Source organism: Salvelinus alpinus, chromosome 4 (genome assembly GCF_045679555.1).
Source record: "Salvelinus alpinus chromosome 4, SLU_Salpinus.1, whole genome shotgun sequence".
NCBI lineage: Eukaryota > Metazoa > Chordata > Actinopteri > Salmoniformes > Salmonidae > Salvelinus > Salvelinus alpinus.
This window is the reverse complement of record NC_092089.1, coordinates 12,537,879-12,555,941: the sequence shown is the minus strand read 5'-3', so window position 1 is coordinate 12,555,941 and position 18,063 is coordinate 12,537,879. Positions and strand designations below refer to the sequence as shown.

Here is an 18,063-nt window from a genome sequence, read left to right as displayed (position 1 = left end):
CCTTTAGTCATGCCAGAGGTTAGGGTCTTGGTATTTCCTGCTACTGATCTTTAGTCATGCCAGAGGTTAGGGCCTTGGTATTTCCTGCTACTGACCTTTAGTCATGCCAGAGGTTAGGGTCTTGGTATTTCCTGCTACTGACCTTTAGTCATGCCAGAGGTTAGGGCCTTGGTATTTCCTGCTACTGACCTTTAGTCATGCCAGAGGTTAGGGCCTTGGTATTTCCTGCTACTGACCTTTAGTCATGCCAGAGGTTAGGGCCTTGGTATTTCCTGCTACTGACCTTTAGTCATGCCAGAGGTTAGGGTCTTGGTATTTCCTGCTACTGACCTTTAGTCATGCCAGAGGTTAGGGTCTTGGTATTTCCTGCTGTTGACCTTTAGCCATGCCAGAGGTTAGGGCCTTGGTATTTCCTGCTGTTGACCTTTAGCCATGCCAGAGGTTAGGGCCTTGGTATTTCCTGCTACTGACCTTTAGCCATGCCAGAGGTTAGGGTCTTGGTATTTCCTGCTACTGACCTTTAGTCATGCCAGAGGTTAGGGCCTTGGTATTTCCTGCTACTGACCTTTAGCCATGCCAGAGGTTAGGGTCTTGGTATTTCCTGCTACTGACCTTTAGTCATGCCAGAGGTTAGGGTCTTGGTATTTCCTGCTACTGACCTTTAGTCATGCCAGAGGTTAGGGCCTTGGTATTTCCTGCTGTTGACCTTTAGTCATGCCAGAGGTTAGGGCCTTGGTATTTCCTGCTACTGACCTTTAGCCATGCCAGAGGTTAGGGCCTTGGTATTTCCTGCTACTGACCTTTAGTCATGCCAGAGGTTAGGGTCTTGGTATTTCCTGCTACTGACCTTTAGTCATGCCAGAGGTTAGGGCCTTGGTATTTCCTGCTACTGACCTTTAGTCATGCCAGAGGTTAGGGCCTTGGTATTTCCTGCTACTGACCTTTAGTCATGCCAGAGGTTAGGGTCTTGGTATTTCCTGCTACTGACCTTTAGTCATGCCAGAGGTTAGGGTCTTGGTATTTCCTGCTGTTGACCTTTAGTCATGCCAGAGGTTAGGGCCTTGGTATTTCCTGCTACTGACCTTTAGTCATGCCAGAGGTTAGGGTCTTGGTATTTCCTGCTACTGACCTTTAGTCATGCCAGAGGTTAGGGTCTTGGTATTTCCTGCTACTGACCTTTAGTCATGCCAGAGGTTAGGGTCTTGGTATTTCCTGCTGTTGACCTTTAGTCATGCCAGAGGTTAGGGCCTTGGTATTTCCTGCTACTGACCTTTAGTCATGCCAGAGGTTAGGGCCTTGGTATTTCCTGCTGTTGACCTTTAGTCATGCCAGAGGTTAGGGTCGTGGTATTTCCTGCTACTGACCTTTAGTCATGCCAGAGGTTAGGGCCTTGGTATTTCCTGCTACTGACCTTTAGTCATGCCAGAGGTTAGGGCCTTGGTATTTCCTGCTGTTGACCTTTAGTCATGCCAGAGGTTAGGGTCGTGGTATTTCCTGCTACTGACCTTTAGTCATGCCAGAGGTTAGGGTCTTGGTATTTCCTGCTACTGATCTTTAGTCATGCCAGAGGTTAGGGCCTTGGTATTTCCTGCTACTGACCTTTAGTCATGCCAGAGGTTAGGGTCTTGGTATTTCCTGCTACTGACCTTTAGTCATGCCAGAGGTTAGGGCCTTGGTATTTCCTGCTACTGACCTTTAGTCATGCCAGAGGTTAGGGTCTTGGTATTTCCTGCTGTAGACCTTTAGCCATGCCAGAGGTTAGGGCCTTGGTATTTCCTGCTGTTGACCTTTAGCCATGCCAGAGGTTAGGGCCTTGGTATTTCCTGCTACTGACCTTTAGCCATGCCAGAGGTTAGGGTCTTGGTATTTCCTGCTACTGACCTTTAGTCATGCCAGAGGTTAGGGCCTTGGTATTTCCTGCTACTGACCTTTAGCCATGCCAGAGGTTAGGGTCTTGGTATTTCCTGCTACTGACCTTTAGTCATGTCAGAGGTTAGGGTCTTGGTATTTCCTGCTACTGACCTTTAGTCATGCCAGAGGTTAGGGCCTTGGTATTTCCTGCTGTTGACCTTTAGTCATGCCAGAGGTTAGGGCCTTGGTATTTCCTGCTACTGACCTTTAGCCATGCCAGAGGTTAGGGCCTTGGTATTTCCTGCTACTGACCTTTAGTCATGCCAGAGGTTAGGGTCTTGGTATTTCCTGCTACTGACCTTTAGTCATGCCAGAGGTTAGGGCCTTGGTATTTCCTGCTACTGACCTTTAGTCATGCCAGAGGTTAGGGCCTTGGTATTTCCTGCTACTGACCTTTAGTCATGCCAGAGGTTAGGGTCTTGGTATTTCCTGCTACTGACCTTTAGTCATGCCAGAGGTTAGGGTCTTGGTATTTCCTGCTGTTGACCTTTAGTCATGCCAGAGGTTAGGGCCTTGGTATTTCCTGCTACTGACCTTTAGTCATGCCAGAGGTTAGGGTCTTGGTATTTCCTGCTGTTGACCTTTAGTCATGCCAGAGGTTAGGGCCTTGGTATTTCCTGCTGTTGACCTTTAGTCATGCCAGAGGTTAGGGTCTTGGTATTTCCTGCTACTGACCTTTAGTCATGCCAGAGGTTAGGGCCTTGGTATTTCCTGCTACTGACCTTTAGTCATGCCAGAGGTTAGGGTCTTGGTATTTCCTGCTACTGATCTTTAGTCATGCCAGAGGTTAGGGCCTTGGTATTTCCTGCTACTGACCTTTAGTCATGCCAGAGGTTAGGGTCTTGGTATTTCCTGCTGTTGACCTTTAGTCATGCCAGAGGTTAGGGCCTTGGTATTTCCTGCTGTTGACCTTTAGTCATGCCAGAGGTTAGGGTCTTGGTATTTCCTGCTGTTGACCTTTAGTCATGCCAGAGGTTAGGGTCTTGGTATTTCCTGCTGTTGACCTTTAGTCATGCCAGAGGTTAGGACCTTGGTATTTCCTGCTACTGACCTTTAGTCATGCCAGAGGTTAGGGTCTTGGTATTTCCTGCTACTGACCTTTAGTCATGCCAGAGGTTAGGACCTTGGTATTTCCTGCTACTGACCTTTAGTCATGCCAGAGGTTAGGGTCTTGGTATTTCCTGCTACTGACCTTTAGTCATGCCAGAGGTTAGGACCTTGGTATTTCCTGCTACTGACCTTTAGTCATGCCAGAGGTTAGGGTCTTGGTATTTCCTGCTAGTGACCTTTAGTCATGCCAGAGGTTAGGGTCTTGGTATTTCCTGCTACTGACCTTTAGTCATGCCAGAGGTTAGGGTCTTGGTATTTCCTGCTACTGACCTTTAGTCATGCCAGAGGTTAGGACCTTGGTATTTCCTGCTACTGACCTTTAGCCATGCCAGAGGTTAGGGCCTTGGTATTTCCTGCTACTGACCTTTAGTCATGCCAGAGGTTAGGGCCTTGGTATTTCCTGCTACTGACCTTTAGTCATGCCAGAGGTTAGGGTCTTGGTATTTCCTGCTACTGACCTTTAGTCATGCCAGAGGTTAGGGCCTTGGTATTTCCTGCTACTGACCTTTAGTCATGCCAGAGGTTAGGGTCTTGGTATTTCCTGCTACTGACCTTTAGTCATGCCAGAGGTTAGGACCTTGGTATTTCCTGCTACTGACCTTTAGTCATGCCAGAGGTTAGGGCCTTGGTATTTCCTGCTACTGACCTTTAGTCATGCCAGAGGTTAGGGCCTTGGTATTTCCTGCTACTGACCTTTAGTCATGCCAGAGGTTAGGGCCTTGGTATTTCCTGCTACTGACCTTTAGTCATGCCAGAGGTTAGGGCCTTGGTATTTCCTGCTACTGACCTTTAGTCATGCCAGAGGTTAGGGCCTTGGTATTTCCTGCTACTGACCTTTAGTCATGCCAGAGGTTAGGGCCTTGGTATTTCCTGCTACTGACCTTTAGTCATGCCAGAGGTTAGGGTCTTGGTATTTCCTGCTACTGACCTTTAGGTCATGCCAGAGGTTAGGGCCTTGGTATTTCCTGCTACTGACCTTTAGCCATGCCAGAGGTTAGGGCCTTGGTATTTCCTGCTACTGACCTTTAGTCATGCCAGAGGTTAGGGCCTTGGTATTTCCTGCTACTGACCTTTAGCCATGCCAGAGGTTAGGACCTTGGTATTTCCTGCTACTGACCTTTAGTCATGCCAGAGGTTAGGGCCTTGGTATTTCCTGCTACTGACCTTTAGTCATGCCAGAGGTTAGGGCCTTGGTATTTCCTGCTACTGACCTTTAGCCATGCCAGAGGTTAGGGCCTTGGTATTTCCTGCTACTGACCTTTAGTCATGCCAGAGGTTAGGGCCTTGGTATTTCCTGCTACTGACCTTTAGTCATGCCAGAGGTTAGGGTCTTGGTATTTCCTGCTACTGACCTTTAGTCATGCCAGAGGTTAGGACCTTGGTATTTCCTGCTACTGACCTTTAGCCATGCCAGAGGTTAGGGCCTTGGTATTTCCTGCTACTGACCTTTAGTCATGCCAGAGGTTAGGGCCTTGGTATTTCCTGCTACTGACCTTTAGTCATGCCAGAGGTTAGGGCCTTGGTATTTCCTGCTACTGACCTTTAGTCATGTCAGAGGTTAGGGCATTGGTATTTCCTGCTGTTGACCTTTAGTCATGCCAGAGGTTAGGGTCTTGGTATTTCCTGCTACTGACCTTTAGTCATGCCAGAGGTTAGGGTCTTGGTATTTCCTGCTACTGACCTTTAGTCATGCCAGAGGTTAGGGCCTTGGTATTTCCTGCTACTGACCTTTAGTCATGTCAGAGGTTAGGACCTTGGTATTTCCTGCTACTGACCTTTAGCCATGCCAGAGGTTAGGGTCGTGGTATTTCCTGCTACTGACCTTTAGTCATGCCAGAGGTTAGGACCTTGGTATTTCCTGCTACTGACCTTTAGTCATGCCAGAGGTTAGGGTCTTGGTATTTCCTGCTACTGACCTTTAGTCATGCCAGAGGTTAGGGTCTTGGTATTTTCTGCTACTGACCTTTAGTCATGCCAGAGGTTAGGGTCTTGGTATTTTCTGCTACTGACCTTTAGTCATGCCAGAGGTTAGGGCCTTGGTATTTCCTGCTACTGACCTTTAGTCATGTCAGAGGTTAGGACCTTGGTATTTCCTGCTACTGACCTTTAGTCATGCCAGAGGTTAGGGCCTTGGTATTTCCTGCTGTTGACCTTTAGTCATGCCAGAGGTTAGGACCTTGGTATTTCCTGCTACTGACCTTTAGTCATGCCAGAGGTTAGGACCTTGGTATTTCCTGCTACTGACCTTTAGTCATGCCAGAGGTTAGGGTCTTGGTATTTCCTGCTACTGACCTTTAGTCATGCCAGAGGTTAGGGCCTTGGTATTTCCTGCTACTGACCTTTAGTCATGCCAGAGGTTAGGGTCTTGGTATTTCCTGCTACTGACCTTTAGTCATGCCAGAGGTTAGGGCCTTGGTATTTCCTGCTACTGACCTTTAGTCATGCCAGAGGTTAGGGCCTTGGTATTTCCTGCTACTGACCTTTAGTCATGTCAGAGGTTAGGGTCTTGGTATTTCCTGCTACTGACCTTTAGTCATGCCAGAGGTTAGGGCCTTGGTATTTCCTGCTACTGACCTTTAGTCATGCCAGAGGTTAGGGTCTTGGTATTTCCTGCTACTGACCTTTAGTCATGTCAGAGGTTAGGGTCTTGGTATTTCCTGCTACTGACCTTTAGTCATGCCAGAGGTTAGGGTCTTGGTATTTACTGCTACTGACCTTTAGTCATGCCAGAGGTTAGGGCCTTGGTATTTCCTGCTACTGACCTTTAGTCATGCCAGAGGTTAGGGTCTTGGTATTTACTGCTACTGACCTTTAGTCATGCCAGAGGTTAGGACCTTGGTATTTCCTGCTACTGACCTTTAGTCATGCCAGAGGTTAGGACCTTGGTATTTCCTGCTACTGACCTTTAGTCATGCCAGAGGTTAGGGTCTTGGTATTTCCTGCTACTGACCTTTAGTCATGCCAGAGGTTAGGGCCTTGGTATTTCCTGCTACTGACCTTTAGTCATGCCAGAGGTTAGGACCTTGGTATTTCCTGCTACTGACCTTTAGTCATGCCAGAGGTTAGGGTCTTGGTATTTCCTGCTACTGACCTTTAGTCATGCCAGAGGTTAGGGTCTTGGTATTTCCTGCTACTGACCTTTAGTCATGCCAGAGGTTAGGGCCTTGGTATTTCCTGCTACTGACCTTTAGTCATGCCAGAGGTTAGGGTCTTGGTATTTCCTGCTACTGACCTTTAGTCATGCCAGAGGTTAGGACCTTGGTATTTCCTGCTACTGACCTTTAGTCATGCCAGAGGTTAGGGCCTTGGCATTTCCTGCTACTGACCTTTAGTCATGCCAGAGGTTAGGGCCTTGGTATTTCCTGCTACTGACCTTTAGTCATGCCAGAGGTTAGGGTCTTGGTATTTCCTGCTACTGACCTTTAGTCATGCCAGAGGTTAGGGCCTTGGTATTTCCTGCTACTGATCTTTAGTCATGCCAGAGGTTAGGGCCTTGGTATTTCCTGCTACTGACCTTTAGTCATGCCAGAGGTTAGGGTCTTGGTATTTCCTGCTGTTGACCTTTAGTCATGCCAGAGGTTAGGGCCTTGGTATTTCCTGCTGTTGACCTTTAGTCATGCCAGAGGTTAGGGTCTTGGTATTTCCTGCTGTTGACCTTTAGTCATGCCAGAGGTTAGGGTCTTGGTATTTCCTGCTGTTGACCTTTAGTCATGCCAGAGGTTAGGACCTTGGTATTTCCTGCTACTGACCTTTAGTCATGCCAGAGGTTAGGGTCTTGGTATTTCCTGCTACTGACCTTTAGTCATGCCAGAGGTTAGGGTCTTGGTATTTCCTGCTGTTGACCTTTAGTCATGCCAGAGGTTAGGGTCTTGGTATTTCCTGCTACTGACCTTTAGCCATGCCAGAGGTTAGGGTCTTGGTATTTCCTGCTACTGACCTTTAGTCATGCCAGAGGTTAGGGTCTTGGTATTTCCTGCTGTTGACCTTTAGTCATGCCAGAGGTTAGGGCCTTGGTATTTCCTGCTACTGACCTTTAGCCATGCCAGAGGTTAGGGCCTTGGTATTTCCTGCTGTTGACCTTTAGTCATGCCAGAGGTTAGGGTCTTGGTATTTCCTGCTGTTGACCTTTAGTCATGCCAGAGGTTAGGGCCTTGGTATTTCCTGCTAGTGACCTTTAGTCATGCCAGAGGTTAGGGCCTTGGTATTTCCTGCTACTGACCTTTAGTCATGCCAGAGGTTAGGGTCTTGGTATTTCCTGCTACTGACCTTTAGCCATGCCAGAGGTTAGGGTCTTGGTATTTCCTGCTACTGACCTTTAGTCATGCCAGAGGTTAGGGTCTTGGTATTTCCTGCTACTGACCTTTAGCCATGCCAGAGGTTAGGGCCTTGGTATTTCCTGCTGTTGACCTTTAGTCATGCCAGAGGTTAGGACCTTGGTATTTCCTGCTACTGACCTTTAGTCATGCCAGAGGTTAGGGCCTTGGTATTTCCTGCTGTTGACCTTTAGTCATGCCAGAGGTTAGGACCTTGGTATTTCCTGCTACTGACCTTTAGTCATGCCAGAGGTTAGGGTCTTGGTATTTCCTGCTACTGACCTTTAGTCATGCCAGAGGTTAGGGTCTTGGTATTTCCTGCTACTGACCTTTAGTCATGCCAGAGGTTAGGGTCTTGGTATTTCCTGCTACTGACCTTTAGCCATGCCAGAGGTTAGGACCTTGGTATTTCCTGCTACTGACCTTTAGTCATGCCAGAGGTTAGGACCTTGGTATTTCCTGCTACTGACCTTTAGTCATGCCAGAGGTTAGGGTCTTGGTATTTCCTGCTACTGACCTTTAGTCATGCCAGAGGTTAGGGTCTTGGTATTTCCTGCTAGTGACCTTTAGTCATGCCAGAGGTTAGGGTCTTGGTATTTCCTGCTACTGACCTTTAGTCATGCCAGAGGTTAGGGTCTTGGTATTTCCTGCTACTGACCTTTAGTCATGCCAGAGGTTAGGACCTTGGTATTTCCTGCTACTGACCTTTAGCCATGCCAGAGGTTAGGGCCTTGGTATTTCCTGCTACTGACCTTTAGTCATGCCAGAGGTTAGGGCCTTGGTATTTCCTGCTACTGACCTTTAGTCATGCCAGAGGTTAGGGTCTTGGTATTTCCTGCTACTGACCTTTAGTCATGCCAGAGGTTAGGGCCTTGGTATTTCCTGCTACTGACCTTTAGTCATGCCAGAGGTTAGGGTCTTGGTATTTCCTGCTACTGACCTTTAGTCATGCCAGAGGTTAGGACCTTGGTATTTCCTGCTACTGACCTTTAGTCATGCCAGAGGTTAGGGCCTTGGTATTTCCTGCTACTGACCTTTAGTCATGCCAGAGGTTAGGGCCTTGGTATTTCCTGCTACTGACCTTTAGTCATGCCAGAGGTTAGGGCCTTGGTATTTCCTGCTACTGACCTTTAGTCATGCCAGAGGTTAGGGCCTTGGTATTTCCTGCTACTGACCTTTAGTCATGCCAGAGGTTAGGGCCTTGGTATTTCCTGCTACTGACCTTTAGTCATGCCAGAGGTTAGGGCCTTGGTATTTCCTGCTACTGACCTTTAGTCATGCCAGAGGTTAGGGTCTTGGTATTTCCTGCTACTGACCTTTAGGTCATGCCAGAGGTTAGGGCCTTGGTATTTCCTGCTACTGACCTTTAGTCATGTCAGAGGTTAGGGCATTGGTATTTCCTGCTGTTGACCTTTAGTCATGCCAGAGGTTAGGGTCTTGGTATTTCCTGCTACTGACCTTTAGTCATGCCAGAGGTTAGGGTCTTGTTATTTCCTGCTACTGACCTTTAGTCATGCCAGAGGTTAGGGCCTTGGTATTTCCTGCTACTGACCTTTAGTCATGTCAGAGGTTAGGACCTTGGTATTTCCTGCTACTGACCTTTAGCCATGCCAGAGGTTAGGGTCGTGGTATTTCCTGCTACTGACCTTTAGTCATGCCAGAGGTTAGGACCTTGGTATTTCCTGCTACTGACCTTTAGTCATGCCAGAGGTTAGGGTCTTGGTATTTCCTGCTACTGACCTTTAGTCATGCCAGAGGTTAGGGTCTTGGTATTTTCTGCTACTGACCTTTAGTCATGCCAGAGGTTAGGGTCTTGGTATTTTCTGCTACTGACCTTTAGTCATGCCAGAGGTTAGGGCCTTGGTATTTCCTGCTACTGACCTTTAGTCATGTCAGAGGTTAGGACCTTGGTATTTCCTGCTACTGACCTTTAGTCATGCCAGAGGTTAGGGCCTTGGTATTTCCTGCTGTTGACCTTTAGTCATGCCAGAGGTTAGGACCTTGGTATTTCCTGCTACTGACCTTTAGTCATGCCAGAGGTTAGGACCTTGGTATTTCCTGCTACTGACCTTTAGTCATGCCAGAGGTTAGGGTCTTGGTATTTCCTGGTACTGACCTTTAGTCATGCCAGAGGTTAGGGTCTTGGTATTTCCTGCTACTGACCTTTAGTCATGCCAGAGGTTAGGGCCTTGGTATTTCCTGCTACTGACCTTTAGTCATGCCAGAGGTTAGGGTCTTGGTATTTCCTGCTACTGACCTTTAGTCATGCCAGAGGTTAGGGCCTTGGTATTTCCTGCTACTGACCTTTAGTCATGCCAGAGGTTAGGGCCTTGGTATTTCCTGCTACTGACCTTTAGTCATGTCAGAGGTTAGGGTCTTGGTATTTCCTGCTACTGACCTTTAGTCATGCCAGAGGTTAGGGCCTTGGTATTTCCTGCTACTGACCTTTAGTCATGCCAGAGGTTAGGGTCTTGGTATTTCCTGCTACTGACCTTTAGTCATGTCAGAGGTTAGGGTCTTGGTATTTCCTGCTACTGACCTTTAGTCATGCCAGAGGTTAGGGTCTTGGTATTTACTGCTACTGACCTTTAGTCATGCCAGAGGTTAGGGCCTTGGTATTTCCTGCTACTGACCTTTAGTCATGCCAGAGGTTAGGGTCTTGGTATTTACTGCTACTGACCTTTAGTCATGCCAGAGGTTAGGACCTTGGTATTTCCTGCTACTGACCTTTAGTCATGCCAGAGGTTAGGACCTTGGTATTTCCTGCTACTGACCTTTAGTCATGCCAGAGGTTAGGGTCTTGGTATTTCCTGCTACTGACCTTTAGTCATGCCAGAGGTTAGGGCCTTGGTATTTCCTGCTACTGACCTTTAGTCATGCCAGAGGTTAGGACCTTGGTATTTCCTGCTACTGACCTTTAGTCATGCCAGAGGTTAGGGTCTTGGTATTTCCTGCTACTGACCTTTAGTCATGCCAGAGGTTAGGGTCTTGGTATTTCCTGCTACTGACCTTTAGTCATGCCAGAGGTTAGGGCCTTGGCATTTCCTGCTACTGACCTTTAGTCATGCCAGAGGTTAGGGTCTTGGTATTTCCTGCTACTGACCTTTAGTCATGCCAGAGGTTAGGACCTTGGTATTTCCTGCTACTGACCTTTAGTCATGCCAGAGGTTAGGGCCTTGGTATTTCCTGCTACTGACCTTTAGTCATGCCAGAGGTTAGGGCCTTGGTATTTCCTGCTACTGACCTTTAGTCATGCCAGAGGTTAGGGTCTTGGTATTTCCTGCTACTGACCTTTAGTCATGCCAGAGGTTAGGGCCTTGGTATTTCCTGCTACTGACCTTTAGTCATGCCAGAGGTTAGGGCCTTGGTATTTACTGCTACTGACCTTTAGCCATGCCAGAGGTTAGGGTCTTGGTATTTCCTGCTACTGACCTTTAGCCATGCCAGAGGTTAGGGTCTTGGTATTTCCTGCTACTGACCTTTAGTCATGCCAGAGGTTAGGGTCTTGGTATTTCCTGCTACTGACCTTTAGTCATGCCAGAGGTTAGGGTCTTGGTATTTCCTGCTACTGACCTTTAGTCATGCCAGAGGTTAGGGCCTTGGTATTTCCTGCTACTGACCTTTAGTCATGCCAGAGGTTAGGGCCTTGGTATTTCCTGCTGTTGACCTTTAGTCATGCCAGAGGTTAGGGCCTTGGTATTTCCTGCTACTGACCTTTAGTCATGCCAGAGGTTAGGGTCTTGGTATTTCCTGCTACTGACCTTTAGTCATGCCAGAGGTTAGGGCCTTGGTATTTCCTGCTACTGACCTTTAGTCATGCCAGAGGTTAGGACCTTGGTATTTCCTGCTACTGACCTTTAGTCATGCCAGAGGTTAGGGCCTTGGTATTTCCTGCTACTGACCTTTAGTCATGCCAGAGGTTAGGGCCTTGGTATTTCCTGCTACTGACCTTTAGTCATGCCAGAGGTTAGGGTCTTGGTATTTCCTGCTGTTGACCTTTAGTCATGCCAGAGGTTAGGGCCTTGGTATTTCCTGCTACTGACCTTTAGTCATGCCAGAGGTTAGGGTCTTGGTATTTCCTGCTACTGACCTTTAGTCATGCCAGAGGTTAGGGTCTTGGTATTTCCTGCTACTGACCTTTAGTCATGTCAGAGGTTAGGACCTTGGTATTTCCTGCTACTGACCTTTAGTCATGCCAGAGGTTAGGACCTTGGTATTTCCTGCTACTGACCTTTAGTCATGCCAGAGGTTAGGACCTTGGTATTTCCTGCTACTGACCTTTAGTCATGCCAGAGGTTAGGGCCTTGGTATTTCCTGCTACTGACCTTTAGTCATGCCAGAGGTTAGGGCCTTGGTATTTCCTGCTACTGACCTTTAGTCATGCCAGAGGTTAGGGTCTTGGTATTTCCTGCTACTGACCTTTAGTCATGCCAGAGGTTAGGGCCTTGGTATTTCCTGCTGTTGACCTTTAGTCATGCCAGAGGTTAGGGTCTTGGTATTTCCTGCTGTTGACCTTTAGTCATGCCAGAGGTTAGGGTCTTGGTATTTCCTGCTACTGACTGACTGCCTTTAGTCATGCCAGAGGTTAGGGTCTTGGTATTTCCTGCTACTGACCTTTAGTCATGTCAGAGGTTAGGGCCTTGGTATTTCCTGCTACTGACCTTTAGTCATGCCAGAGGTTAGGGCCTTGGTATTTCCTGCTACTGACCTTTAGTCATGCCAGAGGTTAGGGCCTTGGTATTTCCTGCTGTTGACCTTTAGCCATGCCAGAGGTTAGGGTCTTGGTATTTCCTGCTACTGACCTTTAGTCATGCCAGAGGTTAGGGCCTTGGTATTTCCTGCTGTTGACCTTTAGTCATGCCAGAGGTTAGGGCCTTGGTATTTCCTGCTGTTGACCTTTAGCCATGCCAGAGGTTAGGGTCTTGGTATTTCCTGCTACTGACCTTTAGTCATGCCAGAGGTTAGGGCCTTGGTATTTCCTGCTGTTGACCTTTAGTCATGCCAGAGGTTAGGGCCTTGGTATTTCCTGCTGTTGACCTTTAGTCATGCCAGAGGTTAGGGCCTTGGTATTTCCTGCTACTGACCTTTAGTCATGCCAGAGGTTAGGGCCTTGGTATTTCCTGCTGTTGACCTTTAGTCATGCCAGAGGTTAGGGTCTTGGTATTTCCTGCTGTTGACCTTTAGTCATGCCAGAGGTTAGGACCTTGGTATTTCCTGCTGTTGACCTTTAGTCATGCCAGAGGTTAGGGTCTTGGTATTTCCTGCTACTGACCTTTAGTCATGCCAGAGGTTAGGGTCTTGGTATTTCCTGCTACTGACCTTTAGTCATGCCAGAGGTTAGGGCCTTGGTATTTCCTGCTACTGACCTTTAGTCATGCCAGAGGTTAGGGCCTTGGTATTTCCTGCTGTTGACCTTTAGTCATGCCAGAGGTTAGGACCTTGGTATTTCCTGCTACTGACCTTTAGTCATGCCAGAGGTTAGGGCCTTGGTATTTCCTGCTACTGACCTTTAGTCATGCCAGAGGTTAGGACCTTGGTATTTCCTGCTACTGACCTTTAGTCATGCCAGAGGTTAGGGCCTTGGTATTTCCTGCTACTGACCTTTAGTCATGCCAGAGGTTAGGACCTTGGTATTTCCTGCTGTTGACCTTTAGTCATGCCAGAGGTTAGGGCCTTGGTATTTCCTGCTACTGACCTTTAGTCATGCCAGAGGTTAGGGCCTTGGTATTTCCTGCTACTGACCTTTAGTCATGCCAGAGGTTAGGGCCTTGGTATTTCCTGCTACTGACCTTTAGTCATGCCAGAGGTTAGGGTCTTGGTATTTCCTGCTACTGACCTTTAGCCATGCCAGAGGTTAGGGCCTTGGTATTTCCTGCTACTGACCTTTAGTCATGCCAGAGGTTAGGGTATTTCCTGCTGCTGTCTTGACTACTTCCTCCTCTTCCGTCTCTGCAGTGTAAGTATGACTTCTGCTGGATCTGTCTGGAGGAGTGGAAGAAACACAGCTCGTCTACTGGAGGTTACTACCGCTGTACCCGCTATGAGGTCATCAACCAGGTGGAGGAGCAGAACAAAGACATGACTGTGGAGGTGTGGAGCACACACACACACTCACACTCTCCTCTCTCACACTCACACACTCTCCTCTCTCACTCACACACTCTCCTCTCACACACTCACACACTCTCCTCTCTCACTCACACACTCTCCTCTCTCACTCACACACTCTCCTCTCTCACTCACACACTCTCCTCTCTCACTCACACACTCTCCTCTCTCACTCACACACTCTCCTCTCTCACTCACACACTCTCCTCTCTCACTCACACACTCTCCTCTCTCTCTCTCTCACTCTCACTCTCACTCTTACTCTTACTCTCACTCACTCACAGGATACTGGGTTTAGAGACCAGAGGTAACACTGTCTGACAGGGAACTATCAGGATACTGAGTTTAGAGACCAGAGGTAACACTGTCTGACAGGGAACTATCAGGATACTGAGTTTAGAGACCAGAGGTAACACTGTCTGACAGGGAACTATCAGGATACTGAGTTTAGAGACCAGAGGTAACACTGTCTGACAGGGAACTATCAGGATACTGAGTTTAGAGACCAGAGGTAACACTGTCTGACAGGGAACTATCAGGATACTGAGTTTAGAGACCAGAGGTAACACTGTCTGACAGGGAACTATCAGGATACTGAGTTTAGAGACCAGAGGGAACACTGTCTGACAGGGAACTATCAGGATACTGAGTTTAGAGACCAGAGGTAACACTGTCTGACAGGGAACTATCAGGATACTGAGTTTAGAGACTAGAGGTAACACTGTCTGACAGGGAACTATCAGGATACTGAGTTTAGAGACCAGAGGTAACACTGTCTGACAGGGAACTATCAGGATACTGAGTTTAGAGACCAGAGGTAACACTGTCTGACAGGGAACTATCAGGATACTGAGTTTAGAGACTAGAGGTAACACTGTCTGACAGGGAACTATCAGGATACTGAGTTTAGAGACCAGAGGGAACACTGTCTGACATGGAACTATCAGGATACTGAGTTTAGAGACCAGAGGTAACACTGTCTGACAGGGAACTATCAGGATACTGAGTTTAGAGACTAGAGGTAACACTGTCTGACAGGGAACTATCAGGATACTGAGTTTAGAGACCAGAGGGAACACTGTCTGACAGGGAACTATCAGGATACTGAGTTTAGAGACTAGAGGTAACACTGTCTGACAGGGAACTATCAGGATACTGAGTTTAGAGACCAGAGGTAACACTGTCTGACAGGGAACTATCAGGATACTGAGTTTAGAGACTAGAGGTAACACTGTCTGACAGGGAACTATCAGGATACTGAGTTTAGAGACCAGAGGTAACACTGTCTGACAGGGAACTATCAGGATACTGAGTTTAGAGACCAGAGGTAACACTGTCTGACAGGGAACTATCAGGATACTGAGTTTAGAGACCAGAGGTAACACTGTCTGACAGGGAACTATCAGGATACTGAGTTTAGAGACTAGAGGTAACACTGTCTGACAGGGAACTATCAGGATACTGAGTTTAGAGACTAGAGGTAACACTGTCTGACAGGGAACTATCAGGATACTGAGTTTAGAGACCAGAGGTAACACTGTCTGACAGGGAACTATCAGGATACTGAGTTTAGAGACCAGAGGTAACACTGTCTGACAGGGAACTATCAGGATACTGAGTTTAGAGACCAGAGGTAACACTGTCTGACAGGGAACTATCAGGATACTGAGTTTAGAGACTAGAGGTAACACTGTCTGACAGGGAACTATCAGGATACTGAGTTTAGAGACCAGAGGTAACACTGTCTGACAGGGAACTATCAGGATACTGAGTTTAGAGACTAGAGGTAACACTGTCTGACAGGGAACTATCAGGATACTGAGTTTAGAGACCAGAGGGAACACTGTCTGACAGGGAACTATCAGGATACTGAGTTTAGAGACCAGAGGTAACACTGTCTGACAGGGAACTATCAGGATACTGAGTTTAGAGACCAGAGGTAACACTGTCTTGTCTCCTTGTCATTGCAGGCTGAGAAGAAGCATAAGGGCTTCCAGGAACTGGACCGCTTTATGCACTACTACACCCGGTTCAAGAACCATGAACACAGCTACCAGGTAAGAACTGGACCTCTACCAGAACCATGAACACAGCTACCAGGTAAGAACTGGACCAGAACCATGAACACAGCTACCAGGTAAGAACTGGACCTCTACCAGAACCATGAACACAGCTACCAGGTAAGAACTGGACCTCTACCAGAACCATGAACACAGCTACCAGGTAAGAACTGGACCAGAACCATGAACACAGTTACCAGGTAAGAACTGGACCTCTACCAGAACCATGAACACAGCTACCAGGTAAGAACTGGACCAGAACCATGAACACAGCTACCAGGTAAGAACTGGACCTCTACCAGAACCATGAACACAGCTACCAGGTAAGAACTGGACCAGAACCATGAACACAGCTACCAGGTAAGAACTGGACCTCTACCAGAACCATGAACACAGCTACCAGGTAAGAACTGGACCAGAACCATGAACACAGCTACCAGGTAAGAACTGGACCTCTACCAGAACCATGAACACAGCTACCAGGTAAGAACTGGACCTCTACCAGAACCATGAACACAGCTACCAGGTAAGAACTGGACCTCTACCAGAACCATGAACACAGCTACCAGGTAAGAACTGGACCAGAACCATGAACACAGCTACCAGGTAAGAACTGGACCTCTACCAGAACCATGAACACAGCTACCAGGTAAGAACTGGACCATAACCATGAACACAGCTACCAGGTAAGAACTGGACCTCTACCAGAACCATGAACACAGTTACCAGGTAAGAACTGGACCTCTACCAGAACCATGAACACAGCTACCAGGTAAGAACTGGACCTCTACCAGAACCATGAACACAGCTACCAGGTAAGAACTGGACCTCTACCAGAACCATGAACACAGCTACCAGGTAAGAACTGGACCAGAACCATGAACACAGCTACCAGGTAAGAACTGGACCTCTACCAGAACCATGAACACAGCTACCAGGTAAGAACTGGACCAGAACCATGAACACAGCTACCAGGTAAGAACTGGACCAGAACCATGAACACAGCTACCAGGTAAGAACTGGACCTCTACCAGAACCATGAACACAGCTACCAGGTAAGAACTGGACCAGAACCAGAACCATGAACACAGCTACCAGGTAAGAACTGGACCAGAACCATGAACACAGCTACCAGGTAAGAACTGGACCTCTACCAGAACCATGAACACAGCTACCAGGTAAGAACTGGACCAGAACCATGAACACAGCTACCAGGTAAGAACTGGACCTCTACCAGAACCATGAACACAGCTACCAGGTAAAAGGCGATATTAAGTAGGGCAGATGTGTTCATGGTAAGTAGGTAAGTAGGGCAGAGCTGGGTTTGTCTAACTGTCATGTAGCTTTAGGAAGTCCTGTAGTGGGACCTGACCTTGACTGTCCTTCTATCTAGCTGGAGCAGCGCCTGTTGAAGACAGCCAAAGACAAGATGGAACAGCTGAGCAGAGCCTTGTGTGGAAGTATGTGGATATTCGTCATGTCGATGTTTTTCATAGTTCATTTTGTTTTTGCAGACAGCTATTTCACATAAATAGACCAGCACGCAGACTGCAATCATACAGTGGAGATGTATTAATACTCTAAAGTACTTGAAATCTATCACCTTTTTTTCTCTCTCTCTCTTCTGAATGTGATATGATGAGTTGGTGTGTATGAGAGAGGGAGTAATCCTGATCCGTGATCTCTTCTCTCTCAGGAGACGGAGGCCCACCTGACACTACGTTCATTGAAGATGCGGTACTGGAGCTGTTGAAGACACGCCGTATACTCAAGTGCTCTTACCCCTACGGCTTCTTCCTGGAGATCAAATCCACCAAGAAAGAGATTTTTGAACTTATGCAGGTACGGACGGATCTTAGAGAAAGGATCGTATTAAACATCTGAAATGTCTTGACTAAAACCTACTTCCTCTCAAACACTGAGGTTTTAAAACCGACTTCCTCTCAAACACTGAGGTTTTAAAACCGACTTCCTCTCAAACACTGAGGTTTTAAAACCTACTTCCTCTCAAACACTGAGGTTTTAAAACGACTTCCTCTCAAACACTGAGGTTTTAAAACCGACTTCCTCTCAAACACTGAGGTTTTAAAACGACTTCCTCTCAAACACTGAGGTTTTAAAACCTACTTCCTCTTAAACATTGAGGTTTTAAAATAACAGATCTTGTTGTGAGGAACCCTTTTTACTCTCTTCGTTAATGACTTCCTCACACGGCTGGCCCGTTCATTTGGCAGGATTAGGCGTCCGCCTCTGGCGGCAGATTGAAGAGGGCCGGCCCTGCTTCCTCATGGTTTAAAACTATACAGCTAAGAGATACTTTTGTCCTCTACAGTTTGTAGCCTTTTTGTCTTGCCTCTTCCTGTCTGTGTGTAGACTGACTTGGAGATGGTGACAGAGGACCTAGCTCAGAAAGTCAACCGTCCTTACCTCCGAACTCCCCGTCATAAGATCATCCGAGCGGCCTGTTTGGTGCAGCAGAAGAGACAGGAGTTCCTGGCCTCCGTCGCCCGGGGGGTGGCCCCCAGCGACTCCCCAGAGGCCCCTAGACGCAGGTGGGGAAC

General features: G+C 47.5%; 1 protein-coding gene across 6 annotated transcripts in view; it reads left to right on the top strand.

Annotated features, from left to right (window-relative positions):
- The window catches only part of LOC139572858 (ankyrin repeat and IBR domain-containing protein 1-like), a 103,363-nt gene that overhangs the window by 65,897 nt on the left and 19,403 nt on the right, over positions 1-18,063 (top strand). For all 6 annotated transcript variants that reach the window (XR_011674504.1, XR_011674505.1, XM_071395673.1 and 3 more), the window contains exons 12-16: positions 13,290-13,424; positions 15,413-15,499; positions 16,896-16,962; positions 17,199-17,344; positions 17,876-18,054. Coding sequence is in view for 4 of the 6 variants with exons in the window: in XM_071395673.1 (XP_071251774.1) it covers positions 13,290-13,424; positions 15,413-15,499; positions 16,896-16,962; positions 17,199-17,344; positions 17,876-18,054 (614 nt within the window). In the remaining 2 variants the exon portion in view is untranslated. The remainder of the gene's footprint in view (positions 1-13,289; positions 13,425-15,412; positions 15,500-16,895; positions 16,963-17,198; positions 17,345-17,875; positions 18,055-18,063) is intronic.